General features: G+C 45.6%; 1 protein-coding gene across 2 annotated transcripts in view; it reads left to right on the top strand.

Annotated features, from left to right (window-relative positions):
- The first annotated feature begins 2,801 nt into the window (after positions 1–2,801).
- The window catches only part of RNF10 (ring finger protein 10), a 33,046-nt gene continuing 14,225 nt past the window's right edge, over positions 2,802–21,622 (top strand). For both annotated transcript variants that reach the window (XM_075898079.2, XM_075898078.2), the window contains exons 1-4: positions 2,802–3,348; positions 15,475–15,674; positions 16,650–16,849; positions 18,975–19,065. In XM_075898079.2, the coding sequence (XP_075754194.1) occupies positions 3,186–3,348; positions 15,475–15,674; positions 16,650–16,849; positions 18,975–19,065 (654 nt within the window). In that variant the 5' untranslated portion in view covers positions 2,802–3,185. The remainder of the gene's footprint in view (positions 3,349–15,474; positions 15,675–16,649; positions 16,850–18,974; positions 19,066–21,622) is intronic.

The following is a 21,622-nucleotide window of genomic DNA, read 5'->3' as shown; positions in this document are numbered from 1 at the left end:
CTACTTTCCAACTGCTCATATTCCACTCCAGCTAAGAATCTCTAGCAGGTTATAAGTTTTAGTTATGTTTAACTGGCTTCATTTAAGGCTGATTTTGTTTTCATATATGGGTATTTGTATCAATGTATAGTTAACATATATGCATGGTTATAAAGGCCTAAATCCACACATGTATTTAGGAACCTAACTTACATAAGCTAATTTGTATTTATTTCAATGGAAGTTATCCACCTAAATAACTTTGGGGCTATCCCATAGTCATGTTCATATGTTAGTCACATAACTTGATAAACCAGTTTAACCACCACTGCATTTAGAATATGTTTGAATGTGACTGAAAGCCTTGCCTAAGTAGAAACACAGAGGTAGCCATTCCCTATTATTACTGCATGTAAAATTTAAATATGCCATTACAAATTTCAGGTATGTGAGTATGTGTTTACTTCATTCTTGTCTGACCTGCTTATTGATTTCTTTTTTAGGTACTTAAGTTTGTGTAACTAAGAAAATATCAACTATCCAACACTGTGTACATTATTTACATGGTGCTAGCAAGCAAAATAAGGTGTTGCACAGTTCCCCAGACCAGAAAAAGACACAGCCCCTGCCTTGTCATTGAGTTTGACATCTCAAAGGGCTTATTCTGAACCTGTTTTACTCCTTTTTCAGAATTAATCTCAATTAACTGGAGTACCCACACTGTCTCCCATTTTTTTCACAGATTGCTTCCTCCATTCAATTACCTCCCAGAGTACCTGTTTATATGTTTTTCTGATAATGACCCAAGTGGAAGGTAGGGGAGGAATAAAGCAAGCTGATAGGCTTGGTACCCATTTTCTGCCTGTCCAAGGACTCTGATTCTACAAAATCCATATTGGCTCAGGGGATCCACTCATGTAGAACAATTTGCAGAATCACAAACAAAAAAGATAAACAAAGGGATATAGCTTATAAGACTAAGTTTCAATCCTGCACTTAATTTTGCATGGCCCTTTGACTTTTTTATTTTGAGCCTCTTTAACTTCATTGAGATTCCATGAGAGCAAAAATGTGTAGGTCCTGGTTGCCTTAGTGAGCAGTATTCACAACTGTTTAAAGTTTATTCCTTAACAACTCCTTTCACATGAGTAGTTCTCTCATGATTAAATAAATAAGTTGATGATTTAGCTAAGTTTATACAGTTTTGTAGAAATATTGGCTCTTCAGGAATAATTTAAAAGAAAGAATGGAGGTTTTGGGGACAAGTTTGGAGAGGGCATTCCATTTATATGGGTCAGTGTGGAAGAAAGTGAAGAGACTTGAGGGAGAAGCAGAAAAACAGATACCATGGTTGTATCTGATTTCTTCATACATATGAAAATAAGGAGACACTAAATTAAATATGTTGTTCTTCCTCTGGACTTCCTTGATGATGACCAGACATAATAAATTAAATTTCTAAATAAAGGTAATGTTGTACTTACTATATTTGTTTTATCTTTCTAAGTATCTAGATAGATAGTAGTACTTTTCTGATGGATTATTCATCTTAATATTTAGACATTCACTTCTTGGTCAACACACTACCTATAGAATTTGTTGACCCACTAGAAACTTTCCATACTTTTTTTTGTTAGAAATTAATATGCTAAAATGAAGCAGTTTCTTCTGGATTCCAAGAAATGTGGGATAGTAGCTGACACTCCCAAACCCTCAGGGTTATTATGGGACATGTTGCCTCAGATTTATGAGATTGTTCAAGGGAGGCAGCATTTTATGGCATCTCTGTCATGACCCAGAATCCTGCACACTTAACCCCATGGAAATAACTACAATCTTTTCTGATATTTTGCCTCCTACCTTGATTTTTACCTTGTGCTAAAGTACTAGTACAGGCATATGAATTGGAAAAGGGGATGAACTAGAAAGTGACAAAATTTGTAGATCACACAGAATTATTCAGTAATGGCCAGTGAAGACTAAGATGAATGCTATAAAGACCTGAAGAAGCTGGTGAAAGGGCAACATGATGGCAGATTAAATTAATATTAATAAATGTAAAATAATGCACCATGGGAGGAAAAAATTGATCTAGCCAAATACCTTAAAGGGAATTACATTAATTAATTAGGTTAGGAAAAGTATCTGAGTATTGGTGTGGGCAATTCAACAGAGATCTCTGGTAAGGATGTCAATGAGTAGCCAACTAGACAACCAATAAGCTTAGGCTTATCAGTTAATCATGTTGACTACTCACATTTACCCCCTCCTTGTTGCCTCTGTATTAGAAGCAGTGTGGGCTGGGCAGGGGTGGATGAGAGTTTTGCGGGGCCCAGGGCAGCACAATATCGCGGGGTCCCCCCTTTGGAGAAGAAACAGAAAAAAGGGGTGTCCCCCTGTGCCGCTTCCTCAGTGCCGCCAATACTGGCATGTCTCAATGCTTTCTAGATCCCTGCTTGCCATACACCTGCCCACCAATGGTAAGTGTGTGGGGGGGGCTCCAGTGGCCCATGATGGAGGTAGGTGTGCAAGACTGGTGGCAGAGCTGCACCCCTTGACCCTGTTTTTCATTATTTGTCCCCCTGAATCAGTTACCTCCTGGGGCCAGTCGTCCCTCCCGCAAGAATGGGGGAGGGGCTTTTAGAAATGGGCGGGCATCCCTGTGTTTTCAAACAGCGGGCAAGGCAACACCCAGGCGCATCCCTGAAGCCTGGCAAGAACCCACGCCAGGCAACCGAGAGCCCAGCCCCAGCAGAGAACTACAGCTCCCAGCATGCACTCGGCCAGCCGGCTCGCTATATAAGCAGGTCCATCCGGGCTCTTTTCTTGCTGTGGGCGACTCGTCGCCATTACAGGGGAGCAGCAGCGGCGGCAGCAGCTGTCGGAGCGGCGCCGAGGAGCCCGCGCTGCCTGGGGCGGCGCCGACCACCCGCCAGCGCAGCCAGTGCCGGGCCCCGCGGGGCTCCCCGTCCTGCGCCGCCCCTCCCCCTCCGGAGCCCCGCAGGCCCGGCCCGGCCTCTCCCCGGCCCCCCCCGTCTCCGCGGAGCAGCGAGAAGATGTCGCCATGAAGGAGGCCGAGTCCGCGCTGCGCCGCCCCTGCCGGTCCCCCTCGCGGGCCATGAGCCTGGGCCCCCGGCGCCTCCCGGCCTGCCCCCCCGCTCCGAGTCGCTGCCGCCCCCTCGCCAGCGCCAGCGGGGCGCCCGTTGATGCCGCAGAGCTCGCCCAGCGCCGCCCTCGCCTCAGCCTCCGACATGGACAAGAGCAGCCCCTGCGGCGCCGGTCTCCCCGGCTCCTCCGCCGGCAGCAAAGGGCAGCAGGCCCGCTCCGCCTCGGCCGGCCCCGCCGGGGGGGAATCTAAGCCCAAAGGCGGTAAGGGACGGGCCCGGGGAGAGGGGGGGCACCGGCTGCTGGCAGGCGCCGCGCACTGAGAGGGGCGGGCTCGGTATTGGGGTAGCCGTGGGAAGGCTCCATGTTCCTGGGGTGGCTGCTGGGCGCCGTGTCCAAGAGGGCTGGACATTGCGCCTAGGTGGTATGGATTAGCCTCTGACACACACAGTGTTTCTCAAACTGTGCTCTGGCCCTGAGACACTTCCAGGGGCTGCGTGAGGTTGACAAACTGGAAACATCAATAAGTACAGCACATGGACTCAGTGGACCCATTGGTGGTCTGCGTAGGTACAGCACATGGACTCAGTGGACCCGTTGGTGGTCCGCGTAGGTACAGCACATGGACTCAGTGGACCCATTGGTGGTCCGCATAGGTACAGCACATGGAATCAGTGGACCGCTGGGGTGCCACATGCATTTTGATGCATGTAAAGGGCTCCAGAGCCCAACAAGTTTGAGAACTGCTGCTCTATCAGGGTACCTGGTTACTGTGGGGAGAGGGAGTTGGTGAACGAGCTAGTTCCCAGTGTTTTGGAAAGGCCAAGTATTGTATGCCTGGCTTGCATTGCTTCTGCATCATTATGGAATGGAGGCTGCCTTCCTCTTGTAGGGGGTCTGTCAGTCCTCTCTGAACTAAGATCACAAATGATACTTACTTTTAAAAGTATCATGTGATCTGTTACTGGTCTTTAAATATCCCTCTCATCTTAAGTTTTCAGCAGCAGTATTCCCTGTGAGCAACATTCTTTGTGTTGATAAAAGAAGAGGATGTGTATGCCAAAGTGATGTGACCTGAAATGGAACACCTCTGCCTTTTGGTTGGTGGCTTCCTTCCTTAGAATAACTTGAGGGTCTTTGATAAGGGTGTTAAGGACTAGCTGACTATCCCATAAGCATTTTGGATAGATGAGTCCTCTAGTTGCTTCCTCCCCTTTGCTGCTTCTATCCAGTAGAGGCAGCAAAGGGCAGGGGGAGAGAGTATTTCAAAGACACAGGATGCTTCTTCTAAGACCAAAATTAGAAGTGGAAATTGAACACCTGGCTACTAGTGTTACTTATTTAGTATCACTTGGTGGGAGAACATGCTTACCATTAGGACCCTTTAAATTTTTGCCCTTTTGTTATTCTCCCTCTTCCTTATTTGTGGTTTTGTTTTTCCCCTCAGATCTGCTTACTTGCAGCAGCTCCTAATTCTCTCTTCCGAGGGGGAACATGTCCACTCCTTCCCCATTTAACTTCTTAAAGATAAGCAGTAAGGTAACCTTGTTACAGAGCTTTTGTGTTAATACATGGTTAAGATAGGAGGTGGAGCATCCATGCTTCATTGTTTCAGGCTGCCTACAGACAACCCTTATTAGCTTACACTTAGATTTCATTTTGAAAGTTGTCTTTGCAGCCATGATTATTAAAAAAAAATGTAATTAATTCTTCTGCAAATCTTTGTCAGGCCTTAAGGATACATCAGGGAAGCTGGATCAATTTGCAGGCTGTATATTTGACACACCTGCATTCTAAAGGATCTTATGTAAACTTACAGTAGTTAAACATAATAGCTCAGTAGTCTCCAACCTTTTTTGAGCACGAGATCACTTTTTGAATTTAAGTTCAATCCAAGATCTTCCTCAAACCCAAATATCCTTGCCCCCACCTCCTTCCCACCCCTGGTCACTGCATCCTCCCTCCCTTTCACCAGGCTGGGGCAGAGGGTTGGGGCACAAGCTCTGGTCTTTGGGACTTGGAGTGTAAGGGGGCTCTGAGCTGAGCCGGGGGCAGGAGGGGGTTCATGACTGGGGCAGGGGATGAGAGCTGGCTCCAGCTAGACACTGCTTACTTCCGGTGGGTCCTGGGTGGTGGGGCAGTGAAGCTAAGGCAGGCTCTCCTCTGCACTGGCCCTGTACCAGTCTCCAAAGCAGCCTGCAAACTCCCTCCATCCCCCCCTTCTGCTCTTTTGAGGTAGAATATAGGGTGGTAGGAGGGTATCCTGACATCAGCACCTTCCTCTCCCTTCCCTGCTGTGCACAACAATCAGGAGGCTCCCAGGGAGGGGCAGCTCTAAGGCAAAGGGCAAGAGGTGTGCCGTAGTGGGAGAAGGGGCAGCTGCAGTGCTGCACTTGATAGCCTCTTGGCCAAACCAGTCAACATCATCTGTCAAAGGCTCCAGGATCTACCAGTAGATCCTGACCGACTGGTTGGTGACCACTGACATCGCTTCTCTTGCTGATAGTTTATAAAATATCTGGTGTATCACTTTTGTACAGTTGTGCTACACTATTTTAAGCTAAGAGTCTGATTGTGAGACGTGCTGAGCAGTAGCAGTTCCATCCAGAGGCAGTTGGAGTGCCTGGAATTTGAAACTCTCTACAGTTTGGCCATAAATGTTTCTAAGTATTGAAACTTGCAACTATACTTGATATTGCTGGACACTTTGATACAGGACCATGCACATTACAGTAATGCAGTGGTGTCTAACCAGTTCTGAAGCCAACTAGCCACACTTAATGGTCCAGATAGCTGCTAGTGGCTAGCACGTTGGACACTGGGGTCTAATTGGAATGGTGTTGCAATGGACTGTGCTCAGTTTCTTTCCTTTTAGGTGGCTTGATGTCCCAGTTACAGTATAAAAAGCATTAGCATAATGGCAGTGTATACCTTGATGAGACTACCAGTAAAATAAACTTCAAAGAGGAGCCATAGGCAACTGAAGTGTGTCTCACTCTTGGGGAGCAATCAGTGATTCACTGTGTCAAATTGAAGCATTGGCATATACTTTATCTGGATCTCTTTCAGAAGCAAATGGAGTGTTTGAGGAACTACTTGAATGTGTAATACCGGTGTCTTAGGTTGCCCCATAACTGATGTTATGGGTTTTAACTAAAAACCTGTGTTTTAAAGAGCTTTGTGTCAGTCACTCAAATTCTTTGTAGAATTTGATTTTTTTCAGTCTGTTTAAAGATCCTCTTGCATAATTAGCTGAGTTTGAAGCTGGGGTCTGGAGACACCCGGTACATACTACTTCCACTTCAAGATAAAGGAATAACTTATTTTCTTTATGGACTCCTCATGCTTTTGAAAAGCATGATATACAGGCCATACACTAATACTAAACATACTAAGGGCTGTTTTTTGTCTAAATGTTTCAAACTTAGCTTTCTAACTGATGTTCCCTAAACTGCAAAATGGAAAAATTGGGGGTTGTATCTTTGTTGTATAAAGGTTGCCTGAGAATTTTTCGTTGAAATTCTTTATTTTGTTAATGCTTGTAGTCCACGTGTAGTCTGGAGTATTTAGATAGAGAACTAATGTAAATTATATTGAAAAACTAAATGGGATTGTTTTTATTTTGTTTATGCCTGACTTCAAAGACTGAACTTAAAAAACAAGAAATGGTCTGGTAGCACTTGAAAAGACTAACAAAACATGTAGATGACATCATGAGCTTTTTGTTAGTCTTTTCAAGTGCTACCAGACTATTTGTTGTTTGATTATCCTGTACAGACTAACTTGGCTACCCCTCTGAAGCTTCAGAGACTTAGTATTTATTCAAAATGTTACATTCAGAAGTTATGCAAGATTCAGAAGATACATGCACTCAGGCACCATTCTAATCCCTCAAACAATCAACTTGTTCTGATTTGTGGATAAGGTACTTTTGTGCTCCCATTCAGGTGCACTTTGAAACCGCTTGTAGGACTATAATATTTAGAATAGTGTGAATTTAAACTTAAAATATAAACACAATGCTCCCCTGTCCAAGTCCCTCCTCTTAAAATTAAAGATAAGAAATGTCATCTATTTTACCTCTAGTTCATAGATCTGAAATAAAAAGATAACGACTAGTAATGAGTCCTGCTTCATTAAAATGAGCTGGTTATGGATTAACATTTAGAAGACAAATACTTTTGAAAAGATTAATCATTGAGCTGGAACAAACAGCAGGTCCTATGAGACGGGGATGTTTGTTTCCCAACTACTAGCAAACATTACATGTTTTTAAAAACTAAGTCCTAAAAATGACTGGGTGGGGCAGGGGGAAGGGGCGATGTGTGGTGATAGACAGGAATTGATTTTTTTAAGGCCAATGAATAAAATCCTGAATTAATTCAGGACTTTTTGGTTGGAGATGTCACTGGATGCATTATTTAGTAACCTAAAATTCATAACTGAGGCAATATCAGGGAAGAAAGATGATAGTGGACAGATCTACTGCCTGCCAAAACAATTAGAAGTCAGCCTTTCCTATAGTTGTAGGGAAATAGGCAACCCTGTCTAAGATGAACTTTTGCACAGGGCAAGACTAGACATTCATAGCTTCTTTTGCTTTAAATCTGACTTTCCTCATATCAAGCTTGTTTTACTACAACCTTGGTGATTCATTGTTGTCTTAGGCATTTTCATGCTGACTGTCCTGAAGCGGAGGAACTGCCATCTTCAATATTTGAAGTGAGGAAAAGGTGTTTGGAGTAAGGATGCTAAGACTAGTTAAGGGGAAGAGGTATTTCAAAGCGGCACTGCCACATGGAGCCTCCATGTGGCACTGCTGCTTTGAAGTGCAGTGGTGGCATTTCAAAAGAACAGCACCACACAGCTGATCCCAGGCTCAAAGTAGCAGTGCAGCACTGAAACACTGGTGGAGTTTCAAAGGGGCAGCGCTGCACCGCTGAAACCAGGCTCAGTGCAGCGTTGCCCCTTTGAAACGCTGCTGCATGAAGCCCAGGGTCAGCTGGGGACTTCCTAGCTGACTCCAGCTCCCTGTGGCATTTCTGCAGAATCCGGAGTCAGCTGGGGAAATCCCCAGCGGCCCCTAGACTCATGTGGGTGCTTCTGCTTTGAAATGCACAAGAGCCCCTGCTGAAGCACTGAGCTTCACAGGATGCATTTCAAACTCCTCGTGCCCAGACACTGCACCCCCTCCAGCAGAAACCCCACATCCCCAGCCCACTCCTGCACCCTCCTTCCACTCATAGCCCTTCCTGCATCTAGCCTCCTGGCCAGACCTCCACCCCTAGCCCGTTCCTGCATTCTGCTTCACACCTTCACCCCATCTCTATCTCGCTCCCTGGCAGCCACCTCCTGCATACTGAGATGTAAAATCCAGTTAACTGATTAAGGAGAATCTGAGGTGGGGTCTGCTCCAGCCTGGCTCGTGCAGCTCTGTTTTGGGTCTGGCTGTTGGTTTCTAGCCCCTGCAGGAGCAGCCCCTGCCTGCAGGGTGTCTGGGCTCCTGCAAACAGGGACTATTCCAAATGAGAGCAGCCCATCTGCCTGCCGCAGGCCCCCTGTGGGGCAAAAGCAGCACCTTACTGTCACCAGTTAACTGGAACCAGTAACCACTAACCCTAAACCATTATGCATTTAGGGTGTTGCTTACCGGGTAACTAGTTAACCTTTCACAGCCATACACTGACCTCCCCCCCTCATTTTTGGCCCCGCAAAATCTACTAGCCCTGGGACTCTAGAAGAGTTATCTGATCTGTGGGAAGCCCTGAACCTCAGTTCTCCCTTTCCTTTCCCTCCCCTCAATGGGGCTGAACTGCAAGGGGAGTGAGCTGTCTTAGTCAGGGACTACATCAGTGAGGACTGGGGAAATTTTTTTGCTTCTCCCTTTTGTGTGGCCTGTGACTTTTTTTTCCCCTGTGGGTCATTGGGCCTCCAACTCAAAAGATTCTTTACCTGTGCCATAGATAAAGACAATGTTGAACCCTTTTGTTTTGGAAATAATATTTGAGAATAAGTTAGTAAACCGATTAAGTGCTTTAACTTTATCATCATGTTATCTTATTTTAATTACTAATATTTCTTGCTAGTTATATATGCTCCCTTATGTTATAACTGCATATTTGTTTTTATGTTCCAGTAGCCTAATATGAATAACTTTCTATTTAAGGTCATTAGAGATAAGCAATGCCTTTTGTCATGGGTGGCTGGCTAGTGGCCTGCAGAAAGGTTTGAATGAAACAAGATGAGATTCAGGCCAAAAAGTTTGAAAACTACTGGACTAGGGATTCTTTCCTATAAAACAAGGGTGGGAGAATCTAAGACCTGGGGGCAAGATGCATCTCCCATCTTGCCTGGATCCAGCCTTCAAAGGCTTGGGGCTCCCCCTCAGCATTGGGGTGCCCATGCTGGCACTCCAGCCCCACCCCTGTCTCCCCATGGGGAAGATTACACACCTAGCAAGAAGTAATCTGACCTAGTTTAGAGATTGAGGCTGTATTTTTAATCTTGGCCCCTTGTTTACAGACACACTTATCTGTCCCCTTGTGCTCATGTATTGAGGTCCAAAGTTGCTTTGGCCTGTGCCTGTTCAGAATATGTTCTGTGACTGCAGATGAGAGGAAGCTGTTCAGTGATGGACTTCAGCTCTTCCACATTTTATAGACATCCTTAAAGTTAACTGAAAACGGCTAAATCTAATCCTAATCCAACAGCCATTTCTTGTTTTTAATAAATTTTAATTCTGCCAGAGTCAGCTCAGTGGTGTAAATTATAGCTCCTTTTCTACACTCTCAAGTCTGGTCCAATCACCATAGGCCAGGCCTGGTTACACCCTGAAAGTGTAGTTGTAGCTAATGTGCTTCTCCAGATAATACTCTACTCATAAGGCTTCAGGCTGATTTTTGAAGTCACTCCCATGTGCACTGCAACTGCAGCAGTGTTTCTAGTAGTAGGAACGATGGTGAGTTTTCAGTAATCCTGAATTTGACTGTGCCATTATGTCAAGAACATCACCAGTTCTGTCAGTAAACAATGACATTGATTGTATACTTCCTCTTGCAAGCTTCCCTGTCACTACTTAACTAATTATGGAGGCAGTAATTTATTAATATAATCTGAAAGATGTTTGGCTTTAGTCTTAACTTTGGACCATTTTGAAGGTCTTCTGTAAGATTGTTATTCTTCAGAAATCACAGGCACATCTAACAAGTTCAGAATTGTTGGGATTTTAGCTGTGACTCCGCTGAAAGCTGAACTGTGAAAACTGGTGCAGTAGACCTCAAACTTATTTTCCCTACAACTCTAAAATATGGTGGCCACACCTTTCCATCTCTATCACTGTTTCTGCTAAGAGGTGAAAGCTTTAACTGGTCTAGATACATCTTATGTTTGCTTTCCTTATGTATTAAGGATGTTAAATGGTGGTTACCTAGCAAATCATATAGTTGATATTTTGTATAGATTAGTTGATAAGACCACTCGAGAGCCACAGCAGGGATAGCTCCAGGAGCTGGCTCTGGAGCTACCTTCACTGCAGCTCTGCATTTTAAATGTAGCAAGAGTCTGGTGTCTCTTACTACATTTAAAATGCAGAGGCACAGCAGCCTGGACCAGCGCAAGCCTGGACTGCTCAGTCCTACCTTGCACTGAGTCCAGCAGCCCCTGTTCGTGGTGGACAGGGATTGCCATCACAACAGAGGCTGCTCCTGCATCAGCCCCTGTTCGTGGCAGCAGCACCTGTCTGCAAGGGGGCAGAGTTCCCTACTGGGACCCCTGCTTTGCAGCAGCTTCCCCTATCCCCCTGCTGCTTCTGTCAGAGGCAACAGGGGAAGGGGTGGCAGCACCCTGGAGATGGTGCTGGGGGAACCGGCTTTTAAGCCAGTTCCCTCCAGCACTGGCTTCTGTCCCCTAGCTGCCTCGGGCAGCAAAGTGTGGGGAGGGCACCACGGAGCACAGGGCAAGCGGGGATTCAAACAGTCCCTGCTTGCCTTGTTCCCCATGCGTGCCTATTTCAAAGGCTGAAGCATCACAGTAGGAACCAGCATGAACAGGGGATGCTTCACTCCCTGCTCATGCAGTTTCCCTGTTGTGCTTTACCTCACCTGCCCCCCTCCTCCCCCCCCGGATAGAGGCAGCAGGGGGGAAAAGGAAATGACTAGTTGAGTCGCTACTCAAATACCCAATAAGCATATTTATGCTTATTGGTTAGTTGACTAGTTGCTTACATCCCTATTACCAGGGCTCGATAAATCGCTGTTTCTACTCACCCGAGGCAAGTAGATTTCAGCCAGTCACCCTGTTCACTGGCGGCATGCACATGCGCAGTGCGGGTCTTGTTCATGCGCAGTGCGGGACTGGCAAGTAGATTTCACCGCTGTTTGTCAAGCCCTGCCTATTACATATTGAAACATTTGACTGCTCAGTTATGTACAGATAGCAGTGGTCCACAGGCCAAAAAGTTTGAGACTTACCTGGCTCAATGTAAACTTTTTGCTGGACCACCATTTGCTAATGGAAACTCAGCATTAATTACATAATTTCACCTGAGCTGTTTTGCTAGTGCTTCAGCTAGGGTGAATGTTTTAATTTAAAGTATTAAACAGATCAAGCATTTTTACTTATGTTCATCAATCTACACTTTATATAAAGTAAAATATTAATTTTTCTGATACAAAAGGTTTCAATGTGGCTTTTTTGCAGGGTTGGGGAACCTTTTTTGGGTCAAGGGGCCACTGACCCTCACAGCAATCAGTTGAGGACCCCAGAAGTGAGAAGCAAAAAACCTTCAAAAACCCCCAGCCTTTGTTCATGTGGCCCTCAATTAGACACCTCACTCTTCTGTGCTCTATTCCCCATGGAGTGAGGGGAAAGGACAGGGAGGACTGAGGTTCAGGGTTTCCCATAGGCCAGATGTATTTTTTGGGGGTTTCAGAGTTAGTGGATCTTATGGACCCCCTTAGGCTTTGGGGTAGGGACAGAAATGTGGGGTTTAGTGTGTGGGACAGGGCTGCCAGCAAGTGGGTTAGGGTTGGGAGTGCAGGATCTGGGAGGGAGGTGGTGTGCCGAAGGGGGAGAGATTGTGAGGTCTGGATAAGAGGTAGGGTGCAGAAACAGGCTTGGGAGTAGGGTGTGAGTAGGGTGTCTGGACAGGTGGAGGGAGCAGGAGCAAGGGAGGGTGCTGTGTGGCCAGGAAAGAGGGAACAGGAGCGGATTGGGAGTAAGGTGTCTGGCCAGGAGGGAGATGCTTACCTGCCTCGTGCCCCCTTGCAGCGTGGAAAGCCACCAGACAGTGCATCACTGCACTGCTCTCCAGCAGAGTGGGGAGGGAGCTCAGCCTCCATCCCCATGCAGCAGGAAGCCTGCACAGCCATGAGGCTTCAGCATCTGCTCTGGCTTCCCACTCAGAGGGTGTGTGGGGTAGGGGGAAGTGAAGACAATCCCAACCTTCCATGCCAGACCCAGCTCCCGGAGAGAGGCAGAGCAAGTAGCTCTGTAGCGCATGGAGCTGCTTGCTCTGCCTCCTGGTAAGCCAGGGAAGATAGGGACTTTCTTCTCACTGCCCCCTGCACATTCTGAGTGGAAAGCCAGAACTGGTGTTGTAGCCTCACGGCTGTGTGGCTCAAGTAGCAGCATGGGCTCCCCACTGTGTTGGGGGTGGGGAGGAAAGGGACACTGAGTTGGAGTTGTGGACTGCTAGTGGCCTGTGGACTGCACTTTGAGAACCACCGTTGTAGAGGTATGCACAGTTTTTCTCACTGCTCCACACACTTTTTGCCCAGGGGAGGTTTAGGGGGGGTGAAACAAAGTTTGTGGTGAAAAGTTTGGAAAAATAGACATGAATATGTAGTTGGGTGGTTTTCTGTAGCTTGGAAGTAATTAGTCAAATGTGAAAAGATTAATGGTAGATTGTATCTAATATGATCTTAAAATAAGGAAGCAGCTGCAAAAGACTCATGCAGAATCTGGGTGATGGAAAAAGGGACAAAGAAGGTTGCTACTTCCTGGTATGTAGGTCTAGAAGATGCAACAGATGTTCTATTGATGCTATTGAGGCATTAGATTTGATAGGTCACAACACTGCATCAGGTCCATTAATAAAATATTTCTTGAGGGGAACGGTTTATTGGCTTATCTTTGTGTTAATGACAGACTAAAATTAGGGCTTAATTTTCAACTGCTTAATGAAACAAATGTATCAAGTAGCATTACCAATTTAATGCATAGGAAAATGATTACCATGTTTGGACTTAATCTGACTTTACATCAGTGATGGAAGAGGATAGCTATTTAAACAGGTAACCGAACATTACTGTGCCCAAACAGCTACATGACTGCATGGGCCTCCAGCTACTGAGGAGTCGCAGCAGCATGGGACTGCAGGTCTTAAAATCTGGCTTTCTTGGGGAGCTGGCTGCCACCCCACTTGTACGAAAACTTCAGCAGTTACTTGGTTAACCAATTACATGCATTATAACATTCTTACTTTTCATCAAAGAACTTTAGGAAAAAGTGGTTTTTAATATTATTGAATGATCCTCTACAATAGTATAGGAAGCATTAGCAAATTTGGCATGCATTAAGAATACCCAACTAACATCTGACTGTTCCATTCTTGTGAGCTTTAGAATTAAAGCTACCACTTGGTGCTTGCAGCTAGTGTTTTCTGTGTTAAAATGCCAACAGTGTCCTTGGCACTCTTATCAGGCAAATAATGCCTGCCTTACAGGATTTGGGGATTTACTGATTAGAACACAGACTAGATGCATTGGGAAATCACAGGTGATAGTGGTGTGTTGAGGTGGATTGACACTCTGTGGCCATGTTGAAAAAAATGGGTTTTTAAGAATAGCTATGCATTGTACTGCCCTAAGTTTAGGGATCAAGGCAAAGGAGAAAAGGAAGTAAAGAGGATAAAGCCTGCATAATAGAGCAACATAGTACATCCATTTGGATAAATGCAGGCCTAGTGGTACCTTTACACATTCTAAACATACAGTCACAATCAGCTGAAGGTATCTACACTACAAAACAGTCAACTGAAGTAATGTCATATTTTGTATGTAAAGTAATTGAATTGCTTTTGTGTCAACATTACACTTCATGTCAGCAGAGAGCATCTTCACCAGGAGTCCTTGTACTGACTATATTGTTGTGAGGGAGGTTGTAATAAGACTTCTGAAAGCCAATAACACTTGGTGTAAGCAACAGTGTCTACGCTAATGCTGGGTGGAACTAACTAAATTGATTGCTTTAGTGCCTGTTAATTCAGTATAGTGGGGTAATTACATTAGTATGAGCAAAATTTTAGTTTAACGCCGGTTGTTATATCGAGTAATTGAATAGTTGACTAACCGCATTAATTCTTATTGGTTAGTCAACTATTCTGTAGTCCCTAATGTAGGCAGCCAGTGCATTCCAGCCTCTCCTGGTGCATGCTCGGCCTTTATAAGGCAGCAGTGTGGGGTGCCAGTCAGGAGCTGGTCTAAGGAGAGCCAGCTTAAAAACCAGCCCCCTGTGCAGACCAGCTGCCTGCTGCTCCCACTGATAGAGGCAGCAGCATGGGGTGGCAGCAGCCCCTGTCCACAGGGGGTCCGAGCTCCCCGCAGACACATGCTGCTCTTCCCACTGAGTAGTCTCTGTCTGTGGTGAGTCTGGCCTTGCCATGTACAAAGGCTGCTTTGCAACAGTAGCCCCTGTCTGCAGGGGGTTGGAGTTCCCCCACAGACAGAAGCCCAGGCTCACCAGAGAGGCTGCTCTGTGGGAGGCAGAGCAGTGTCTGTGTACAGGTAGCTCAAGCTCACTGCAGACAGACTGCTTTGCAGCAGCTTTCCCTGTGTGCACCACTCCCCACACTCTGTTCAACGGTGTGGGGAGGTGGCGGCAGTACCATGGAGCCAGTGCTAGGGGGGGAAATGGCTTTTAAGCTGGATTCCCCCCTTTGCTGCCTCTGATGCAGAGGCAGCAAGGGGTGGGGAATGCATGTAGTCAACAAGATTAACTGATAATCATATAATTTACTACCCATTGACATCCCTACTCTGGGTAAGAGTCAGTATTGTTGTGCTGTTAGGCAGATGTAATGAGGACAGCATTTGGTCTGGATGTCTTAAAGTAGTAATATGAATGTTTAACTGGTGGGAGCTGGAGCAGCCTCTGTCCATGGTGGCTCCCATCACCCCACAGGCAGGGCTGGCCCGGTGGGGGGGGGGGGGTGCTGTTCCAGCCTGGCTGGAGTGATCTCCCTTCCCCAACCATTGTCCCCTTTAATCGGTTAACAATTGAATGGGATTTTTACATCTCTATCTGAAAGGCATAAATGACTGAACGGCCACTACAAAAGTGATGGGAGTATCTCACTGAGCTTCTGAATCTGACCTTTTTCCCTTCTTTCAGATGGAAAGAATGCAAGTGGATCCAAACGTTACACTCGTAAAAGAGAAACTTCATATTCAAAAAATGAGAACTTTTCCAGTCAATCCCGTCGCTCCAATTCACAGAAAAGCAAAGCTTTTAACAAGATGCCCCCTCAGAGAGGGGGCACCAGTGGCAGTGGCAAACTTTTTAGCTCTTGTAATGGTGGAAGACGAGATGAGGTGAGAATTGTAATGCCATGTCTGCAAGTCCTTCTTACATGAGACAAGAGGATCACTGTGACCTGCTAGTTAGGTCTCTTGAGTTCCATTCCTGGGCTGGGAATGGAAAGAAACCCTAGGTAAAAACCTCACTCAATCTGGCATCTCAGCGATATCAGAACAACTGTACATCATCTAGGAAGAGGATGCTTTTTGGGCTGAGATCTCTTCAATAAGAAGACAAGTGAAACTAACAGAAGTACAATCTAAGGAATGGGTGTATAGTAAGGCCATATACATATTGTGAAACACAGCTCCTTCATGAAAACCATCTCCTAGTAATACAGCTTACAGTTCCTAAATCTGAGATACATATATGTCCAGTCAGTTGTGTACTCAAATCCCACATTATGGAATGATTACCAAAGTAAACTTACTAGCCTTGATGTGATCTAGTGAGGAATGAAGGCACTGTGGGTGATCTGCCTTCTGGCGTAAATGATCACGTTACTTGTATATTAAATTGCTAATTTAAAGAGATCATATATTTACACTATATTTTGAGTTTCAATTCTTTCCATTTCAGCTATATGGAAACTAATTTAAAATCATGAGACCTCTGGAATGAATCAAACTTGCAATACTGATTTGCTTTAATGGGATATTGTTAGTTTTAAAATAGCTTTTGTTACCCATGTCTCTAATTCTAAACTAGTTTCACTTTTTGTGACATAGGGTTGCTTTATCACTTCTATTTGTTCAATGGAAAAATTACTCAGTTGTAACTTTCAAATTCCTTTGTATTTCTAATATTGCAGTATTTGCTATTCAGACGTGGAGTCATAATGTGAGTAGGTAGTGCTAGAGCATTTCCTTGTATACCATTGAAATGAAGTAGACATCGGTATTGATAAGTTGCAAGTACCAGCTTCTAGTGAATTCTAATCAGAACTATGGTGTGTGTGTGTGTGTGGTTTTTGTGTTCTTTGTCTGTAGGTAGCAGAGGTTCAACGGGCAGAGTTCAGCCCTGCCCAATTCTCTGGTCCAAAGAAGATTAATCTGAACCACTTACTGAACTTCACCTTTGAACCGCGTGGCCAAACAGGTCACTTTGATGGGAATGGACATGGCAGCTGGGGGAAAAGGAACAAATGGGGACATAAACCCTTCAACAAAGAGCTCTTCTTACAGGCCAAGTGAGTGGAAGATCAGCAGGGCTCCTAGACATTTATACAGTTGAACTCTAAGACCATAGTGATTAAACTGTGTTGGGATTCCAGAGTGGGTTGCATCACCTTGTTTTAATGGAGTTGCCAGTTTTGGCTTAGACTTGCTGGAGTTTGGGGTCAAAGCAGAGGCCTGAGCACCACCACCGAGAGCCAGATCTGAAGTCCTAGGACTTCAGCTGTGGGTAGTAGGTCTTACGTTACAGGTTTTGGCTTTGCTCCCCCTCCAACCATCCAGGGCAGCAGGGTTTGGCTGGGCTCAGGCTTTGTTCTCCCCTCCTGGAGTTGTATAACGATTTTTGTTGTCTAGAGTGGACTACTATACAATGCAGTTCAAGAACCTCTGCCTCAGGAAATGTGTATTCCATTCTCTGTATGTGACTGTCAGGAAATTATGTATTTACTTATACTGAGTGTTTGTAGAAGGGCTTTTTTGTAGTAGTTACTGAAGTTCTCCACTGGTTATGCCTTTCCCTTGCTTTGGTACTAGGATTACCTTCTGCCTATATAAAAGGGAGAAGGATGTCCTATCCTTGATTATAAAAATTGATACTGGTATCTGAAAGGAAGTGAATTAAATGGACTGAGTGTGGTGGATGGAAAGGGTAATATATCCTTCTGCACAGACACTCAAGCACCACCTGTAAAAATGTAATGTACGTTGTTGGGTGCCTTTCCCACTAAAATAACTCAATTTCCTTTGTAGCTCAAGTAATGTGGTATAAATGAAACCAACCCAATTCATCTTAGTACAGCAAGACATTAAAAGGTGCTCCTTTTGGGATCAAGCCAAATCTCAATTTTAAATCCTCATATGCAGAGATCTTTGTTTTTAAACAGATGTATAGTAAAAGTTGTAGTAATTTTTATACTCGTACTTTAGGAATATACACTGAATGCATCAATTAAAGTATCGTAAAATCACGACTATAATGGGCACTTTTTTCCCGTTTTTAGGCTCAAAACCGGGGTGCACATTATACATAGGAGCAATTTTTTTAACGTTTTTAAACTTCCCCCTCCCCTCTGCATGGAAACTTTCCTGCTTCAGTGCAGCACAGGAGCCGCTGCCCTGCCAGGCTCCTGGACAAGGCGAGGAGTCGTCGGCGCCGCCAGGCTGCAGCGCCCTGGCTCACTGCCTGCCTAGTGCTCCTTCAGGCTGTGCCTGGGGGTCCCCGCGGCAGGCATGAGCTGGCGCAGTGCACAGGCAGCTGTCTCCTGCACGTGCATTTCCCAGGCGAGCCTGCAGGTAGGAGCAGCACGGCCTTCTCTCCCGCTCTCCTGCAGCCTGGAGCCGCCTCTGGGAAGCAGGTGAGATTGGGCTTGGTGCTGGTGGGTCGGCTCCTGGTGCAGCGGGGCAGGCCGTGTTGCCGCCCACAGCACCCATGCAGAGACCAAGAAATTCTGGACTTCAGAAACAGGTTACCTCCCGTTCTCCTGTACAATGGGGTGTGCATTGTACATAGGAGTTCAGTTTTTTCATTATGCTAAGATTTTAAGGTCAGGGTGTGCATTATACTTGCGATTTTACGGTAGTCAGTTTATCAGAGCATGAAAGACAAGTTTCATGTACATTAATGGCTTTACCTTTAATTTGAGGCAGGTTTAACCTTTCACAGTCTTAAAAGTAGTGACCAGATACAGAAAAAGTACTGCTATAATTGCTGTTCTATGGTAAAATGTGAACTTACTTTGTGTGTAAAGACTTGAGTGAATAATATGTGATCTTTCTGCCTTGTGTTCTATTTCAGTTTCCTTTATGGAAAGCCATATCCTCTTAAGTTCCCTTTTGTTTAGCCTGTTCTCAGAAAAGAACTTCCTGCAACGTAGCCAAACTGCAGGGAGAACTGTGTCCAAGAATGTGCTGGATCTGAACTTAGCCCTATTAATATAATTGATAACAGATGACATTGGTCAGCCTATATGCCAGATCTTTTCACATACCTGGTGTATGGCACTTCCTGGGTACTACCTTTAAGAAAAGGACTGACTTAGTCTCTTGAGGATCTTAATCCAAAAGCTTGCTTCTGCTGACACCTGCGCACAATTGGAATAGGTGATTTGTTAATTACAATACTTTCTGTCTTCCATCTAGCTGCCAATTTGTGGTGTCTGAGGAGCAGGACTACGCAGTGAACTTTGCTGACCCAGATACCTTGGTCAACTGGGACTTTGTGGAACAAGTGGTCAGTAGTGATGGGATGGCTTTAAAAACTTATTTCTCTTCATCTATCTGATACAAAAGTACCTATTTGTTCTAGTTCATTTTGACATAATGTGACTTTAGTTGCTATCCAGTCTCTTTCCTTTCAAGTTTTGAAAGACTTCATGTGACAGGAACTTAATATTGCCAAATACTGTTAGGAGGAAGGAAGACTTCTTTCTCCTTGTTTTATAAATGGAAGTTAGTTAGGAATAGGCTAGTTCTGACATCCTTTTTCCAGAGCATTATGTAGTAATGTCAGCCTTCTGACAAGGTCACAGGTATGGAGTTGTTGGAAATGTGCTGTGTAGAATGCCTCTAGAGACACTTATCCTATGCCTGGGTAAACCTCTTTTGCTTCACAACAAAAATCTGTAGCTACTCAAGATTCCAACCGGATCTAGAAATGGCTCTTTCAAGATGCACTTAAGTGATGCAGAGCATGCATTTGGGAGGGAAGGATTTGTACTGTTACCCTGAGACTAATGCACACATTCACACTCCTCTCCCTCCCCCTCCCCCATAGCTATATTCTAAGACTACACCACAGAAGCATCTGTCTACTCTTCTAACATTCCATTAGAAATTTAGGTCCCATCAATTTCTTTAGTCGTGGGAGATGCAGAGAAAGTTTACCTGTGTAGTTAGGTTTTGAAGTCATTAAGGTGACACCAAGAAGTCTGCTGCTATCTGTTATCTGATAGTAACTAATCTTGTGATGCTGCTATTCCTGAAGATGGGCATCAGTGAACATAAAAAGGGAAACTAAATTGACTGCAGTACCAAGCTTTTGTTGTACATTGAAAGTCTGACACTGGTAACCTGTTAATGCGTCTACCTTAGGCACATTTTAGCACAAATCCTTCTGGGCCCTCAATCCCTAGCAAAGATGTTTCTGGAGAGGTGGGCAGGAATGAAAACAAAGATGTAGGCATCCCCAGGATCCTTTTATAAACTTGCCCATGCAGAGGGAAATCTGTTATTCTCTTGAGTGGTGGCATTTCCCAGAATGGAGCTCATTTTGATCACCATGATTACTCTGTCCTTTTTGGGAAAGGTTCTATAAGGGTCCCAGGTATGTCCCCCTTAGACGGGGGCCATCGTATGCTCCTCAGGTGTCAGTTAGCAACACTTAAGACAGGGATGGGCAGTAATTTTTACCCAGAGATCACTCAAATTTTTGAAGTAGCCCCAGGTCACCCTGGAAGGAGTGGGGCTACTCCACCTCCAGACTGATTGGTCTGGGAGTGGGGGAGCATGGGAAGCCCGTGCCCTGCAAGGAACACATGGCACTTTGAAGTGCTGCAGGACCGGGGCGTGGCGAAGGAAGCTTCATGCGGCTCCCCAGCCCCGATTGGCCTGGAGGTGGGGGAGCGTGCAAAGCCTCCTCCGCTCTCCCCTCTTCCCGCCCCCTGGCGAGCAGTGTGTGGTGCTTCAAAGTGCCATGTTCTCCTGGCAGGGTGGGAGGAGGCTTCACATGCTCCCTGCCCCCAGGCCACTTGAGGGAGAGTGCATGAAGCCTTCTCCACTCTGCCCCTGCCCTGCGAGTGGCGCTTTGAAGTGCTGTGTGCCGCTCACAAGGTGGGGGCAGAGCGGAGAGGGCTTCGTGTGCTCTCCTGCCTTCAGGTCCTAATTGGCCTGGGGGCAGAAGAGCAGCAGGGCCTCTGCAGGCTGGATCCACTGTCAAGTCCCTTTTGCCCACCCCGACTTAAGAGCTATTGTCCATGCAGTATTCACTGGGACACTACTCCTCACAATAGGTGAGTGGTGCCTGCACAGTCTCCTAGACAGAAAACATTTAAAATATAAGTACAGAGCCAATATTCATAACTTTACATATAAAAATCATACGAGTATTACTAGCATGAATAGAATTAGCAAAGCTTTCATTTGGGGATGTAATAGTGTAGTTGACGAACTGATAAGCAAAAGTGTATAGGTTAATGCTATAGACTACACGCATTCTCCCCCTCCCCTTGCCAGTAAACTTTTTTAGCAGGCTGGCCAGCAGCCTGGCTCAGTCTTTGCTCCTACTGGGTCCGGGACCTACCCCCACTGCAGCTCCGCATTAAAAGTTTATTAGGAGCTGGAACTATCAGAGGCAGCAGTGCAGGGCGACAGGCAGCCAAAGGGAGCTGGTTTTTAAACTGGCTCCCCTCATGGACCAGCTCCCCTCAGCACTCCGTGCTGCTACCTCTGATACTACTGTAGTCCCCCACTGGCCCCTTGCTCCCTGTAGCACTTCTGCTTTTGAAATGTAGTGAGAGCCCTGGTCTTGCTACATTTCTAAGGTGGAAGTGCTGCCAGTTCCATGCTGTGCCCCCTGACTCCCCTTTTTTCCCCCCACAGAGACAATGCTAGTGGGAACCAACTTTTAAGCCAGCTCCCCCAGCACCAGCTGCTCCCCCCACTGCCTCTCTAAAGGCAGAGGGGGTGCGGGAGGAAGTGACTAGTTGAGTCACTAGCATCTTGCATCCCTACTTTGTACAGAATCTGGGGAAAACACACAACAGTGGGTGCAACAGTGATCTGCCTACTTA

This window comes from Pelodiscus sinensis, chromosome Z, assembly GCF_052426305.1.
Source record: "Pelodiscus sinensis isolate ZL-2025 chromosome Z, ASM5242630v1, whole genome shotgun sequence".
Lineage (NCBI taxonomy): Eukaryota > Metazoa > Chordata > Testudines > Trionychidae > Pelodiscus > Pelodiscus sinensis.
Note: the sequence above shows the minus strand (reverse complement) of the source record. Positions and strands in the feature narration are given on the sequence as shown.